Here is a 15427-nt window from a genome sequence, read left to right as displayed (position 1 = left end):
AAATACCCGTGTGAGATGCAGCGCAGGGAGGCACCTCCTGTCATGCTATCTGTAGCCCCATGGAATCATGGGAAATGTATTCTGAGAGTGTTTTTTCTGACTGAGAGTTTTTATAAAAAATAGCGTGTGTGTGGAAAAAAAAGGCGACGTAACAATGACAAGAATATGTAAATGAGTCGTAAAAACAACATTTGGTCACTCAGTGCTTGTTTTTCTTCTTTAAAGGTTCAGAGCGAGCTCAACTCAGCAGCGGAGTTTTCCTCAGAGCCTTTGAGATAAGATACGTACATATGTACACTTTATACAACCCGGAAAAAATCATAAAAAATATAATAATAACAATAACAAATTTATATAAATATGCACGAAACACGAATGGAAATGTAGTAGCGTCGAAATAAATAAGGCTGAAGAGTATATTTACGTAAATATTACATTTAAAATCTCAAAAAATATATACATATATAAATATATATATGTATGTATATACTTTTTTTTTTCTCTTTGGGACGGGTGTTTTGAAGAGGGGGGGGGGGGGTACAGTGTACCTGAATTTAAACACCACCATGGACAAGATAAAAAATAAATAAACAGCTATTAAAAAAAGGAAAAAATCAGTGGCTTGTTTCTGTTTCCTCCTCCTCTTCCTCCTCCTCCTCTTCCTCCATCAGTGGTCAAACTCCTTTAAGGACACTCGGCGTCCGCGGGCAGCTCGGTCGAGCCCAGGACCTTCTTGCCGTTCCAGGTGCTCACGCACCAGCATCGACCCCTCTGTCCGTCCAGAGACGACTCGCACTGCGGAGGTGAAGGAAAGCAGACTTTCATTTTCACTGTTTGTGTAAAGACGATGACACACCAACACACACCGACACACACGTGTACCGTCATGCTGAACACTAAAAACACACCACTTTTACATTTACAAGCTGTGGTTGACACCATCTTGGCTGCAACACAAATCTGCTTACTTCTCTACGTTTCTGTGCACAAAAACAGTCATAAACGTGTGTAAAAAGTCTTGTTTTTCACCTAAATGTTGCACCTAAAGTGAGTAGCGTGAGGACACCGACCTGTTTGGGTTTGTAGAGGCCGTGTTTGTCACAGTTTGGGAGGTAGAATCTGGTCAACTTGTCTCCCAGCTTCTGGTGGGATTTGGCGATCTTCTCCAGCGCTCGCTGCAGCTCGACGTGACAAGGAGCCTTTGCACAGGAAGGAAAGGAAAGAAGGAAAGGAAAGGGTCAACACATCCGCTGTGCAACACACACAAAAAATGATAACATGGTTTTCTGTTGTCAACAAACAAGCGCTCTGACATCAAACTGCTCATAAAACTTGTAATGACAAGCATCCTCATGTCACTGTCTTTAACATCACACGAGCTCCCCCTTGTGGCGCACACTGGTGCCTCTCTCTGTCTCTCTCTCTCTCCATCCAAACTTTTTTGCAACATATTTTTGCGCAAATGGATTTTCCTTGAATTCCCACGGTCCGTGTCTCACCTGCTCCACGAGCTTCTTGCGGATGCACACCACCTTGGCTTTCATGCTCTCCTGTGCGTCGGCGGCGGCTCGCGGGTCGTAGGGCTTTGTGTGGCCGGGGAGGTAGTGGTTGGAGCCGGGATCAGAGACGATGGCAGCGTTGTCCATCTCCGCCTCTGGCTCTTCCTGATCTGGAGGAAAGGGAAGCGAAGGACAGTGTTGGATGACAGTTGAAGCGGAGGTGACTGGAGGTGACAGCAGTCACGTGGTTATTTTTGAGGGGGGGTTGGATGATGGATAAATGTGGAGGGGGCGCGCACTCACCTTGGGTCTGGGGCTCGGGGGTCGCCTCGGGCTCGGTGCTCTCCGTGCACACGGCTTGTCCCCGGGTGAGGGAGTGCAGCGGCCGCGGGTCGCCGGGTCTCGGGCTGCACCTCAGTCCGGACCCGCACGGCGCCGTGTACATCCCGCACAGCTCCCCGCTCTTCAGGGCGCAGGCGAGGCAGCATCCGCAGCCGGGCTCCCGCATCACCTCGGCGCAGCCGGGCGCCACCGCCGGACACTGGCTCAGCCTCTCCGGAGTGCACGGCGCGCATCGGATCGGCTCTGGCGCCGCCACCACCACCGGGGACCCCAGCGTCCCTGTGGGCAGCGCGGCGCACAGCACCGCTACAGCCGCTACCGCCGCCGCCGCGACTCGCTTCAAACATAATCCTCCCAACATAGTGAGATAAATAGCGAAAATGTAGAAAATACAAGGATTCAAGGAGAGGATGTTGGAAGAAAAATCAAAATCAGACGCCGGTTTCTCCCACGGGTTCTCGCGCTGCTGCGTCCTCGCTTTGGGTTTTTGGGGAAATGTCTAACTGTGGCTGTGGCGCGCGGCCGTATTTATAGGCGGCTCCTCGGTGCGCGTTTGACGCACGGACGTTATGAATGATTTCTGTGAAAGAAGAAGGTGTAATGAGACGCTGCGCTGTGATTGGCTGCGGTCACTCGGCTCATTTGAGTACAACGAGCACGGAGGGAGAGAGCGGCTGTTTATTTTGGAACAGGCGGCGCGCTCTGCACGGACCGCCGGAAAATGACGACACCGGCGTTTGAAGTTGCAACCAAGGGACCCCAACCCCCCCAGTTTCTCACCCGGGTGCTACAACCACACTGCCCCCCCCAACCACACACACACGTGTTTCCATAACTTTTAAACAGTTGACTTTGTTGCAGCTCATTGTTCAAACAGCTCCTCCTCCTTTCATTAATTGTCCCTCAATAGAACTTCTTACACTTTTTTTGGGGGGGGGGGGGGGGGGCGGCGCAAATTACGCGCGCCCACGCAGAGATCGTGGGCCCTTGTGGGAGCCACGCATTGATGCATCGCGGAGGAATGATGAGTCCCTGCACTTACAAAACCGCTAAACGAGGGTTCGGGTGGTGAGTCAGTGGAATGGGATGTGCAGTGGAATGTACACGGACCCCTCTTTCTCTGTGTGTGTGTGAGTGTGTGCGCGCACGAGATGTCCCGCTGTTATTACCAGTTTCCTGCGTGGGACAATAATAGCGCAGGACTGTGTGTTGGGGGGGGGGGCTGCAGTGCTGACATGGCCGCAGACACGTTCCCCCTCTGGCATGGTCACTCTCTGGGACTCTCAGGGTCCCACGGTGGACGAGGACGCGCACGTTTTCTTGGCTCAGTGCTGCAGGACACCGCAGACCACCACGTGACACTGTTCCCTAGATTTTATTAGTTGATTACTTTTATTGCATTGATTTGAGAAAAGAAAATCAGCTCATTTTTTGGTCCTGAATTGATGGTTTATCATAAAATAAACCAATAAAATGCATGAAAAACGTCTTTTTTTGGAGAGTTGTTGGAACCAAACATGATTTGCATATTCAGATTCAGATGTGCATGGACATAGGTAACGTTTTCTCCAGGATCGAGGTGGATGAGTATGTGATGCTTTGTTTGGGCTGGAACAGAAGATGATGCAATGATTCTGATTCCACCGAAGGAGCTCCAATAAAGAAAGGGAAGCACGTATCTCAGTCATTTAGAGAAAAAAACGCACTTTTAATCAAAATTATATGAAAAAAGAAAAACAAAGCTATAATAAAGAGAAATATTTAATTAATTCAGCAAAAAAAACCTGAACTGAAATAGAAAATTCAGGCAAAAATGGTCTCAACAATTCAAAAAAAATAATAATTTAGGATTAAAAAAAGGGTAATTGATTCAGAAAATCAGAGCTAAAAAAAAGACAATTCGGCAAAAAATATCTGGAAAAACTGCCAAAAAACAAATTTTCAGTCAAATTAATTTAATAAAAAAAAAAAAAAGAAAAAGATTTTCTTTCTCAAATCACTGCCAAAAGGCTTAGTAATCAGCCTCTCTTTTTCCTTAATTGCCTCCACGTCACTGGATTATTGCGTCAGCTCCACGCAATCGCTTTATAGTCTTGCATCATCTGTCAAGTGGCGCAAACAGTCACTGTCACGTGCTGCATGGCCGGATGTGCCGCAGCAGCAGGAGCCTGAGGCTAAATAAAGCCCCCCCCCCCCGCCCGCCATTATGACGTCTTAATTCTTTAATTCTGCATGTTGAGGCAAATTCACCCCAATGACTCACCTCTGGTTGTGCAGGTGAACCAACTGTAAAGTAGAAAAGTAGCAGTCTGACCTGATTTCACCCAGAGTTTCCAGATAGATATTTATGAGGTTTGATCAGAAAATAATTCACTCACCGTGATGTTGCACGTCTAATTGTTGTGCCAAACAGAACTCAAATAGAGTACTGTTTATATATGATGTATTATCTTTTGTTTTTATGACATTTAAAACAGTTTCCTGTCATCACAACGGCACAATAAACACAGCACTCTGATAAATTTGCTCGAATCAAAACACCATATTTCCTTATTGGCCTTAATTTGACCACATTTGGACAAATTGAAAACATTCTCCACATTAAGCCACACGGAAATCACATTAATATGAGAAATCAAAGTGTTTACAGCAAAGGAAAACAGACGTGTATTAGGTTTATTTGTACACGTTTTATCATATTTTATTGTACTGTGTTTTAGTACACGTTAAAACTACAGAAAACACAGAACTACGCACTAAAATTGACACTTCGCGTTATAATTTAGATGCATATACGTCACAGCACAATAACAGCTGTCAAATGATGAATATAAAACTTAATCAGTAAATAAAACACAACTTACAGCTCAAATAAACCGTACGCGTTCCAGATGCTAAAAGTGTGTATAGTAATTTATTTATTCAGTTGTTATTTGAGTTGTGTTTGGCCCGTATATCGTCTTGTTAGCCCAGATTTCTGCTGTTTAATTAGACGTGAACCATTGCGGTGGGCGCATTATTTCCTTTCCGTTGCTTCTAATCGTTTCTTGTTCCTTCTTTTTTTTCAAACTGAGTCATGTAACCGTCTCCTTCTCTCTCTGGTTTCTGGTGAAATGGGAAAATAAACGGGAAACGGTGGGTGATATCATGCAGGTGTCAGACTGGTACTTTCCCACTTTACAGTTGTTTAACCTGCACAACCAGAGGTGAGTCATTGCCTCGACAATAACAATAGTCAAATGAGAAATATAAAACCTAATCAGTACAATAAAGTATGATAAAAAACTACACTTGAAACACACCTTACACATCAATTAAGCCTAATATACCAAAAAAGGACAACTACAAGAGTTGCAAACTAGCATTAGCTATAAACTTGTTGCGTTATGAGGGCCCGAGCCACGAATGCTAGGGGCCAAATCGGCTCCTGGCACGAATTTGTGCAAGGATCCTTCAGATTATTCTTATTTCTGTGGCTTTCTGGTCATTTTTTAGGGTGTTTTTTTAAGAATAAAAACTCTTGAAACTCTGCACGGAGGTCAGGTCTAGGCGATATCGCCATAAGGCTCCACTTTATGCCGCAAAACGTGGATAGGGCACGCCAAGATTAATTTGCTTCAAATTTGACGAAACTTGGCGGGAACTTGCAATCGCCCAAGACAAACAAAAAAGTCAATTGGGACCATGGCCTCAACTCAACAGGAAGTCGGCCATTTTGAATTTGACGTCCATCTTGGCGATTTGCACGCTTTGCAAATGAGCTAGACACATCCAAGGCGGAAAGTTGTCATAAGTTGTCAATTTTGCGGTTTCAAAAAGTGAGGTCAGGGAACTGAACTCAAGTCTTTTTCTTATAACACATATAGGGATGCAACATCCTTCAAGAACGCCTGGGGCCTCCAGAGTGATGATACGCATATAGCCACCAAGCTACGTCAAAATCAGCCTGGCTCGACAGAATCTGAGACACAAAGAACAACAAATGAAACACAACACACAGGACACAAACCTTCAGAAACACCTCTCTGAGAAGAATCTTCAAGAATCAAGTGGTCGGAAAAGGTCAATATCACCATAAGGCTCCACCAGGGCTCTATAGCCAAACTTGGATGGAGCACACCAAGAGAAAGTTGTGTCAAATTTGCCGAAACTTGGCAGGAACTTGTAATCGCCCAAGACGAACAAAAAAGTAAATTGGGACCACGGCTTCGACTCAACAGGAAGTCGGCTATTTTGAATTTGACATCCATCTTGACACATCCAAGGGGGAAAGTTGTCATAAGGTTTGCGGATTCAAAAAGTGAGGTCAGGCAACTGAACTCTTCAAGTCTTTCTCTTCATTTGCTCCTCACCAATAACAGATATAGCGATGTAACAGCCTTTAAGAACGTCTGGGGCCTCCAGAGTGATGATACCCATATAGCCACCAAGCTACGTCAAAATCAGTCTGGCTCGACGGAATCTGAGACACGGACAACAACAAAAGAAACACAACACACAGGAAACAAACAAAAAACTTCAAAAACACCTCTCTGAACAAGAATCTTCAAGAATCAAGTGGTCGGACAAGATCAATATCACCATAAGGCTCCACCAGAGCTCTATAGCAAAATGTGGATGGAGCACGCCAAGAGAAAGTTGCGCCAAATTTGACGAAACTTGGCAGGAACTTGTAATCGCCCAAGACGAACCAAAAAGTCAATTGGGACCACAGCCTCGACTGAACAGGAAGTCGGCCATTTTGAATTTGACGTCCATCTTGACACCCCAGGGGGAAATTTGTCATAAGGTTTTGCGGATTCAAAAAGTGAGGTCAGGCAACTGAACTCCTCAAGTCTTTTTCTTCATCTGCTCCTCACCAGTAACACATATAGGGATGTAACAGCCTTCAAGAACGTCTGGGCTTCCAGAGTGGCCACCAAACTACGTCAAAATCTGAAAAAACGGAATGAACAACAAAAGCAACACAGGACACAAACCTGCAGAAACACCTCTCTGAGAAGAATCTTCAAGAATCAAGTGGTCTGAGAAGATCAAGCAACCGTGATCTGTGTGGTCAGAGCAGGTCAGAACCCAAGATGGAAGCCAGATCCTCAAGAGACAAAGGCCTCAGAAAGAAGGCCCAGAGATGAATATCATCGGTGGCTTATGCTCCGTCAGGGGCAAAGGAAGTGTGTTCCCTTCACTATACGACACTGAAAGTATTCAAATAGACCAAATCTCAAGCATTTCTGTGTGTATTTAAATATTTGCATAGATGCACAGACGTGTGTTTGCGAGCATGAACATGTGCGTGTTCTTCCTCTGGACGCATCCCAATAAAGCGATTGAGAAATAAGTGCAGTGTACGTCACTGTAGCCGCATCGCTATATATTATACGATGTATTATTCTTTGTTTTTGTTTTTTTATGACAGTTTTGGCATTTAAACCGGATTCCTGTCATCACCGCGTAACAATAAACACAGCCCTCGGATACTTTTTATTTCCGGGCCTTAATTCTTTGGCAGAGCTGAAAAGTAAATCATCTTAAAGTGGATGTAATGATATGGTAAACGTGTGTATGTGTATAAACACACAGAGGTTACTTCACACTGCTGCTCTCTGTAATAACGTATGATGATAAAGTTTAACGTCTTATCTCCGAGGCAACTCTGAGCTTATGCAGTGTTTCCCAAACACGGCAAACTATCGTGACCCCAAATCTCCCCCAAAAGTCTCCTGTGTCTCTTGGGAATCACTGATTTAGACGCATTAAAGGAAAACGGGTGTAAGGAAATGAGGCAAATCATGAAAATTAGCACCGTATTTGAGCAGATATTCTACTTTTTCCCAGTCCCTTTACATTAATACTTTCCTTTTAAGTACTTTTATGCTGGTTTTACTGCTATTCCCCACAATAAATAGTCACAATTCTTTTCGTTATTCTGACTAAAACCAAGCTATAGTCTTAGTCGGACTAATAATGTGAGTCATAGTCCGATTACTCCTTCATGTATACGCTTAGTCGGACTAAAACCGAGCTAGTCTTAGTCGGACTAATAATGTGATTCATAGTCCGATTACTCCTTCATGTATACGCTTAGTCGGACTAAAACCGAGCTAGTCTTCGTCGGACTAATAATGTGATTCATAGTCCGATTACTCCGTCATTTATACGCTAAGTCGGACTAAAACCGAGCTAGTTTTAGTCCGACTAATAATGTGAGTCATAGTCTGATTACTCCTGCATGTCTTAGTCAGACTGGAGTCAGACTTGGTGTTCTGCACATGCACCAAAAATTAGGAAAATGGCTCAATGCACACTAGCTTACTGACATATAGCGACATACGCAGCCAATAAATTGATCTTGAATACTCAGACTATGTAAGTTGTCCGATTGCCCGTCTTAGTCAGACTACGGTCTTAGCCTGATAAAACTGTGCATGTTCAACGTACTCACTGACATCAGCAGTGATTTTTTTCCCCCTTTAAATGCACATTCTCCCATCGTCGCTTGATAATATTTCTATCAAATATTTTCCCAGACATTTTCAGATGCAGATTTAAGGAACAAGGGGGTGCGTTCGAGTCTGTGACGTGTGTTTGTATGTGAAGCTTGTATGTGAAGCTTGTACACAGTATGTCCTACAGGATGTGAAGATGTTTGTTTTGCTCTCACTCTCACTGCACAGGAAGTCCCTTAATGCGCAAGCAAACAGCTTCATTCTAATCGTAAAAAAAAATTTTTTTGTACTGGGGCAAAGTTTCACACTCGAGTACATTTCCGAGATACTGTACACTCGCGTTCAGTCAAAACACTAGAGTGCACTTGTGAAGATGGGATCAATCCACTGCATTTACGTCATCATGACATAATAATTGGAAAGTTGTCTGGTTAAAGAATCAGCAAAGTAACATCAGCTGCCATTTCATCGAGTAAAATTATGAAGTAGCCACCAATAAGTAAAGTACAAGAAGTACATGATGTAAATATGCAGTACTGCTCTGGAGGGGAATCTGCATAATTACTGGCACTGTTATCTGAAATGAAGAATTTACACTCAACCGGCCACTTTATTAGGTACACCTGATCAACTGGTGAGCCCACACATCTAATCAGTCAGTCACATGGCAGCAATTAAAGCATTAAAGCGTGGTCTAGACCAGTGTTTCCCGAACGTTAAATATGGGGGACATACTTTTTTAAAGATGTCAAACGACCGTGACCCAAAATACATCAAGAAATTTGTGCGTAATGTAGCGTCACCCCTCACTTTGGACTAATAAATGAATTTAAACTTTATGTTGTGCATGCATCTTCAATAAAAAGTTGGGATCATTTGTGTTTGGGGACCCAAAGAAACTCTCCTGCGACCCATCTGTGGGTCCTGACCCAGTGTTTTGGGGATTACTGGCTTAAGTTTAAACCGAGCATCAGAATGATTAAGAAACCAAAGTTTTCCCCCTTTTACAACTGGCATTAAAATGTGTTTTCTGTAAGTAAGCACAAGTAAATACACCTGAGGATGGATCGTTGTCCGATCTGCCAAACCACTTCAGGAGGAGGTCGGAGATGCGTCAACAGTCTCTCAAACGATCACTCCTTAGGTAACAACCAAGGTTTGAAGAGGACCAAGTAGAATTAGAAGTGTATAATACTTAAACATACTCAGACTATGCAAGTTGTCCGATTGCCTGTCTTAGTCAGACTACGGTTTTCGCTCAAATAATCTGTGCATTTGGAGTATGTGACAGAAGCAGCAGTGAGTGGATCAGCATCTCCTGTTTTCTGCGGTGTAAAATCTCCAGTTTTCTCCATGGACTTTGGTGAGGGCACAAACATCACTTTCCATGTCATAAAAAACACTGTATAACTAAAAGTCTGATTTTAGTCAGACTAAGACAAGAAATGTGTTTTTTTCTTAATGTCACATAAACACATTAGTCCTAAAATCAAGGTAGTCTTACTCAGACTAATAATGTAAGTCATAGTCCCATTACTCCTTCACGTATACACTTAGTCGGACTAAAACCGAGCCACTCTTAGTCAGACTAATAATGTGAGTCATAGTCTGATTACTCCTTCGTGTACACGCTCAGTCGGACTAAAACAGAGCTAGTCTTAGTCGGACTAATAATGTGAGTCATAGTCTGATTTCTTCTTCATGTACACGCTCAGTCGGACTAAAACCGAGCTAGTCTTAGTCGGACTAATAATGTGATTCATAGTCTGATTACTCCTTCATGTATACGCTTAGTCGGACTAAAACCGAGCTAGTCTTAGTCGGACTAATAATGTGATTCATAGTCTGATTACTCCTTCATGTATACGCTCAGTCGGACTAAAACCGAGCTAGTCTTAGTCGGACTAATAATGTGATTCATAGTCTGATTACGCCTTCATGTATGTATACACTTAGTTGGACTAAAACTGAGCTAGTCTTAGACGGACTAATAATGTGATTCATTTTACTCCTTCATGTATACGCTTAGTTGGGCTAAAACCGACCTATAGTCTTAGTCGGACTAATAATGTGAGTCATAGTCTAATTTCTTCTTCATGTACACACTCAGTCAGACTAAAACCGAGCTAGTCTTAGTCGGTCTAATAATGTGCTTCATAGTCTGATTACTCCTTCATGTATACGCTTAGTCGGACTAAAACCGAGCTAGCCTTAGTCGGTCCAATAATGTGATTCATAGTCTGATTACGCCTTCATGTATGTATACACTTAGTCGGACTAAAACTGAGCTAGTCTTAGTCGGACTAATAATGTGATTCATATTACTCCTTCATGTATACGCTTAGTCGGACTAAAACAGACCTATAGTCGGACTAATAATGTGAGTCATAGTATGGTTCCCGCCGTGGTCGTTTCCACAGGAGGAGGATCGTGACTCGAGGATGGCGACGACAACGCCTACGGTCTGCGTCCATGAGAGGGGAACGTGGACGACGTGCTGGGAACTGATTTGGAGGTTTATTCTCATTTCAGCCATTCACGTCGTCTGCTTTTTATAGCATATGCTCTTATGCCAGAGAATCAAGGCCCGTGTGTGTGTGTGTGTGTGTGTGTGTGTGTGTGTGTGTGTGTAGCCTGACATATTATGGTATGACCTCGCATGGCCGACTGAGGTAAAGCGAAAGCGGGGGGGGGGGGGGGGTTGTCTCGGTAATTAGCAGGTTGATGTAAAGGTGGAGAGACACGAGGGATTATAACATGTAAAGTCATCTCATGAGGAGTCGTGACAGGCTGAGTGATTTGTTGTTGGAGTGTTTTTTTCTCCCTCCTCCTCCTCCTCTGATCCTGCTGTAAGATCAGAGACTGAGGAATGGAAGTGAGCAGAGTTATCTCAGGTCAGGGACAGACCTACTTTTTTAAAAACACACACATGTACACACTGTGGTATGCATGAGAGACGGGCCTCTACAGCGCAGCCATACACTCACTGTGTTTGGGAGAGTGATGATATGGGTGTGTGTGTGTGGGGGGGGGGGGGGGGGTTCCCACCTCTCTCAGATGTCACATGATGGAGATCAAACGGCACTTGGCATTGAACGTCCCAAGACTGGAATGTTTACCTTTGACAAGAGAACCGGGAAAAACACTAATGTTGTTTCAGAGGCAGTGCACGCACACACACACACACACACACACACACACACACACGCACACACATTCAGGTTTGCACAGCTATTCTTCTAAGGACCCTGCATTGAATTCCATTCGTTTCCGCAGCCTAAACAAAATAGTTTTTGCCGAACCTTAACCATAACCAGTCAGTGCGGAACCCAAGAATGAACCAAACCGCACTTCAAATATTAGTAATAAACTTGAACAGTTCCTCGGAAATTAGGTTCTGCCTCATTAGGACCAGGTTTTGGTCTCCACGCACAGACAAAAAAACTTGTTTTTGCATCTTAATGAGGACACACCATAGCCCCTTACCTTACCTTAGTGTAAGAACTTTAACCCTAACCCTAATCCCCTTGAAGTTGTGGAAATGTCTCCACATGGACCTCACAAAAAATGAAATGAAGTTCAGCCTCATTAGGACCAGGTTTTGGTGCTCCATAAGGAACTACTAATCCTGACAAAGTTCTAAACGGGTAACAAATACAAGTTCACACACACACAAAACACTTGTTTTTATATCTTAGTGAGGACACACCATTGACATAGCCCCTTACTCTAACCCTAAAGCCAGGTCTCAAGCTTGAAAAATCCCCCTAAAGTTGTGGAAATGTCCCCACATGGACCTCACGGAAATTAAATGAAATTCAGCCTCATTAGGACCAGGTTTTGGTCTCCATAAGGAACTACTAATCCTGTCAATGTTCTAAACAGGCAACAAATACAAGTTCACGCACACAAAACACTTGTTTTTACATCTTAGTGAGGACATCATTGACAAAGCCCCTTACTCTACCCTAGGGTAAGGACTTAAACCCTTATCCTAACCCTAAAACCAGGTCTCAAGCCTGAAAAATCTCCTTAAAGTTGTGGAAATGGACCTGGACAAAGATATAAATGCAAGTACACACACTCACACACCCTCCACTTGATTTAAACCTTGCCCCTTGGAGGGCGCGTCAGGAGGAGGTGGTGGGTGGTGTATCTACGACAGATGAGCTCAGAAAAACACGGTTGTTTGAAATCACACCCACAGAAAGAATGCACACCTGCATGAATCCTACACAGGCTGACACCCCGAGGTGCTACCAGTGAAACACATGTGTATCGTCACAGCAGAAGGAGAAGCTCAGCAGACGTATGGCTGTAATAACGTTTAATACAACATAAATATGATGCCTGTTTGTGTTAAAGCTCTGTTCTGGAGCTTTTTCCAACACTGGCCGCTGGAGCCGCTCAGCTCTCCTTGTGGGATATTTATATTTCCAAACTCCGTGACAACTTTACAATTCTACTGTGACTTTTTTTTTTACTTACAGTAACAACTCTGGACCCCGGTGGCTTCTTATCAAGCGAGAAACTCATGACTCACACTCGCTCGCTGACTCAGAAGTGAGTAATGGAGTCAGAAGTGTGAACACGTCGGCTGATGTGACACTTGCACCGGAGTTCCCTGCGGGATGGTCCAGGTCCAGCGTTTTTCACACTCGGAGGAATTAGTGTTAAAAGTGTCAAAAATAGACGGAAGCCGCTGTGTTGTGCTACGAAATGAACTTTAAAAAAAAAGGATACAAGTCAAATCAGATTATGCAAGCACACGGTTTACACGCACAGGTTTAATCGAGCTATGGCTGTATAGTCCGACTAACCGTAACTCCGCAGTTAGGTGGCGCTGTATCTCTCTGTGAGCAAGTGCGTATTGAATCGGTTTCCTATAGACATAATCCAGTAGATCTTCCAGGTCAAAGATCGGGGAGAACATAAGTCACGGGAGTAAACGTATACTATGCAGGAGTAATCGGACTATGAATGGCATTATCCAGCTTTGTTAGTCTGACTAAGACTAGCTGGTGTTAAGAAAACTGAATTATTGTCTTAGTCCGACTAAAATCAGACGTTTGACATGCGCGTAAACACACTGACTGTGATTGTATTAACCAACCACAGCGACAGCAAATAATTAAAAATTAAAATATTACAAAAATGTACAGTATATGATCTATTTGAAAGATGCTCAAGATAATCTCGACATGAAATTTCCATATTGACCCGTCCTAGTGTCTGAATATACGCATAAACAGCACTTTGCCATAGGTTTTTAACGTCTAAAAATATTATGTCTCTTTATTTGGTCTCAACTCCCTTATTTTCTGGTATGTTGTAATTGGTCCCATTAAAGTTCTCTGAATCTGAATGTCTGTGCCTCTGTTTTCCACATACTGTATTTATTTGTGTCTCCTGGGGACAATAAAGATGAAAGCGAACGCAAAGCGAACGAGCACAAAGAGCGGCGACTGAACGCAGCGCTGCCTCGCGGTATATGGTCTTTCGGTCTTTTATTTACTGCTGTGACACTGTTTGATGTGGATGTTCTGGACAGACTGTTCTATTGTGATCGAAAGGAAGGACCTACAGGCGAGGAAAGGGGAGGAGGGTGAGGAACGCAGCCGCGGATTTGAATGGAAAGCTCCATTGTCTCGCACTGGGACATAATAATAATAATGGTAAATCTGACCGACTTGGCTCCATTCATGAGTGCGTTTCCACCTAACTTTGCCAACGACTTGTCCTCCGGCTCAGACTTCCTTCTACATCTCATTAGAGTCACAACGAGGACAGGGAAGTATTGAAGCAACACATACAGAACCAGAGAGAGAGAGGAGGAAACCAAAAACAATGGATGTTGGCGCATGGGAGCCAAGGTTTCCTGGGTTTCCCACACATAAGTGTAAAAAAAAAAATCACAATTTCACAAACTAACATAGGGAACACACACACACACACACACACGAAGCGTCCTGCGACATGCCAAGACGAATAAATCCATTTCCCCTGACCATTCACAGTGCAGCGGAAACATGAAGTTTTTCTCCCAAATCTCAATCCTTAATTTGAACAGCAAATTTAATAAATCATGGCTTATCAGATTAAAGGAAAAATGAGAGCAAACCTTGATGGAGTGGTGGTGGTGGTGGGATTTGGGGGATTAGTGTCATCACATTCCTGGCAGCTGATTGTTCAGCCTCCAGAGAGGACACCGGTCATCCAGACCATGCCACCTACAGGATTTAGATTGAGTCACTGTTGTGTTTATACGCCCACCTGCACCAGCTTTAAGTGTTTATCCTCAGTCATCTCTCTGGACAATAAACACACTCATGTTTTTTTGGGAAACATTCATCCCATGTGTGTTTTCTATGTCTGACCTAAATGAAGTGGAGCTGAATATCCATCTATCCATGCATTTTCTACCGCTTTATCTTCAACAGGGTCGTGGGGGGGGGGGAGGGGGGGGAATGTGCCAATCTCAGCTGACGTAGGGCGACAGACGGGGTCACATCCTGGACAGTTCGCCAGTCCATCGCAGGGACAAATATAGACACAAGTGTCAAATTGACCTAATCCTGACATTGCATGTTTTTGGATTGTGGGAGGAAGCCGGAGAACCCGGAGAAAACCCAGGCACACGGGGGGGAGAACATGCAAACTCCATGCAGAAAGGCCCTTGTTCCAACCGGGACTCGAACGCTGGGTCTTCTTTCTGCAAAGGCAAGAGCGCAAACCACTTCACCCTCCGTGCGGCCTGCCACCTAACATGTAATCGCCATAAATTGGGCATAACTTGGGTTTGAATCTCAATATGTCAAGGGCTGAGGTGCCACCCCTGAGCAAGGTAAGGTAACACAACTAGGGCTGCAGCTACCGAATATTTTTAGTTGCAGCCCTAGTAAGCTACATTAAATTAGCGTGTGCTGGAATTGTTGGCAACTGGATGCTTTGGGCTCAGATGCTGAATCATTGAGGACGAGCTGTTGAGGTACGCCAGTTGTAGTTTGAGGTGGTTACACTGCACCTTGTTGGCTTTTTGTTTAAGCGTGAAATGGTCCAACACTTTGGACATTTCCTGCCTTTTATGGCCTGAAATCCGGATGTGCGGTGTGCGTCTGCTAAAACGGTCCATGTGGAACA

General features: G+C 44.0%; 1 protein-coding gene across 1 annotated transcript; it reads right to left on the bottom strand.

Moving 5' to 3' along the window:
* Positions 1-662: 662 nt before the first annotated feature.
* LOC310926206 (insulin-like growth factor-binding protein 1) lies at positions 663-2202 on the bottom strand (the record flags this gene model as incomplete). The annotated part of the gene is made up of 4 exons (XM_083888305.1): positions 663-795; positions 1071-1199; positions 1500-1669; positions 1803-2202. 4 exons carry the CDS (start codon positions 2200-2202, stop codon positions 685-687), a joined length of 810 nt encoding a protein of 269 aa, XP_083744431.1. The 3' UTR covers positions 663-684.
* Positions 2203-15427: the final 13225 nt, after the last annotated feature.

This window comes from Microchirus variegatus (assembly GCF_963457635.1).
Source record: "Microchirus variegatus genome assembly, chromosome: 4".
Lineage (NCBI taxonomy): Eukaryota > Metazoa > Chordata > Actinopteri > Pleuronectiformes > Soleidae > Microchirus > Microchirus variegatus.
The sequence above is the reverse complement of the archived record's forward strand: the minus strand, read 5'-3'. Positions and strand labels throughout refer to the sequence as shown.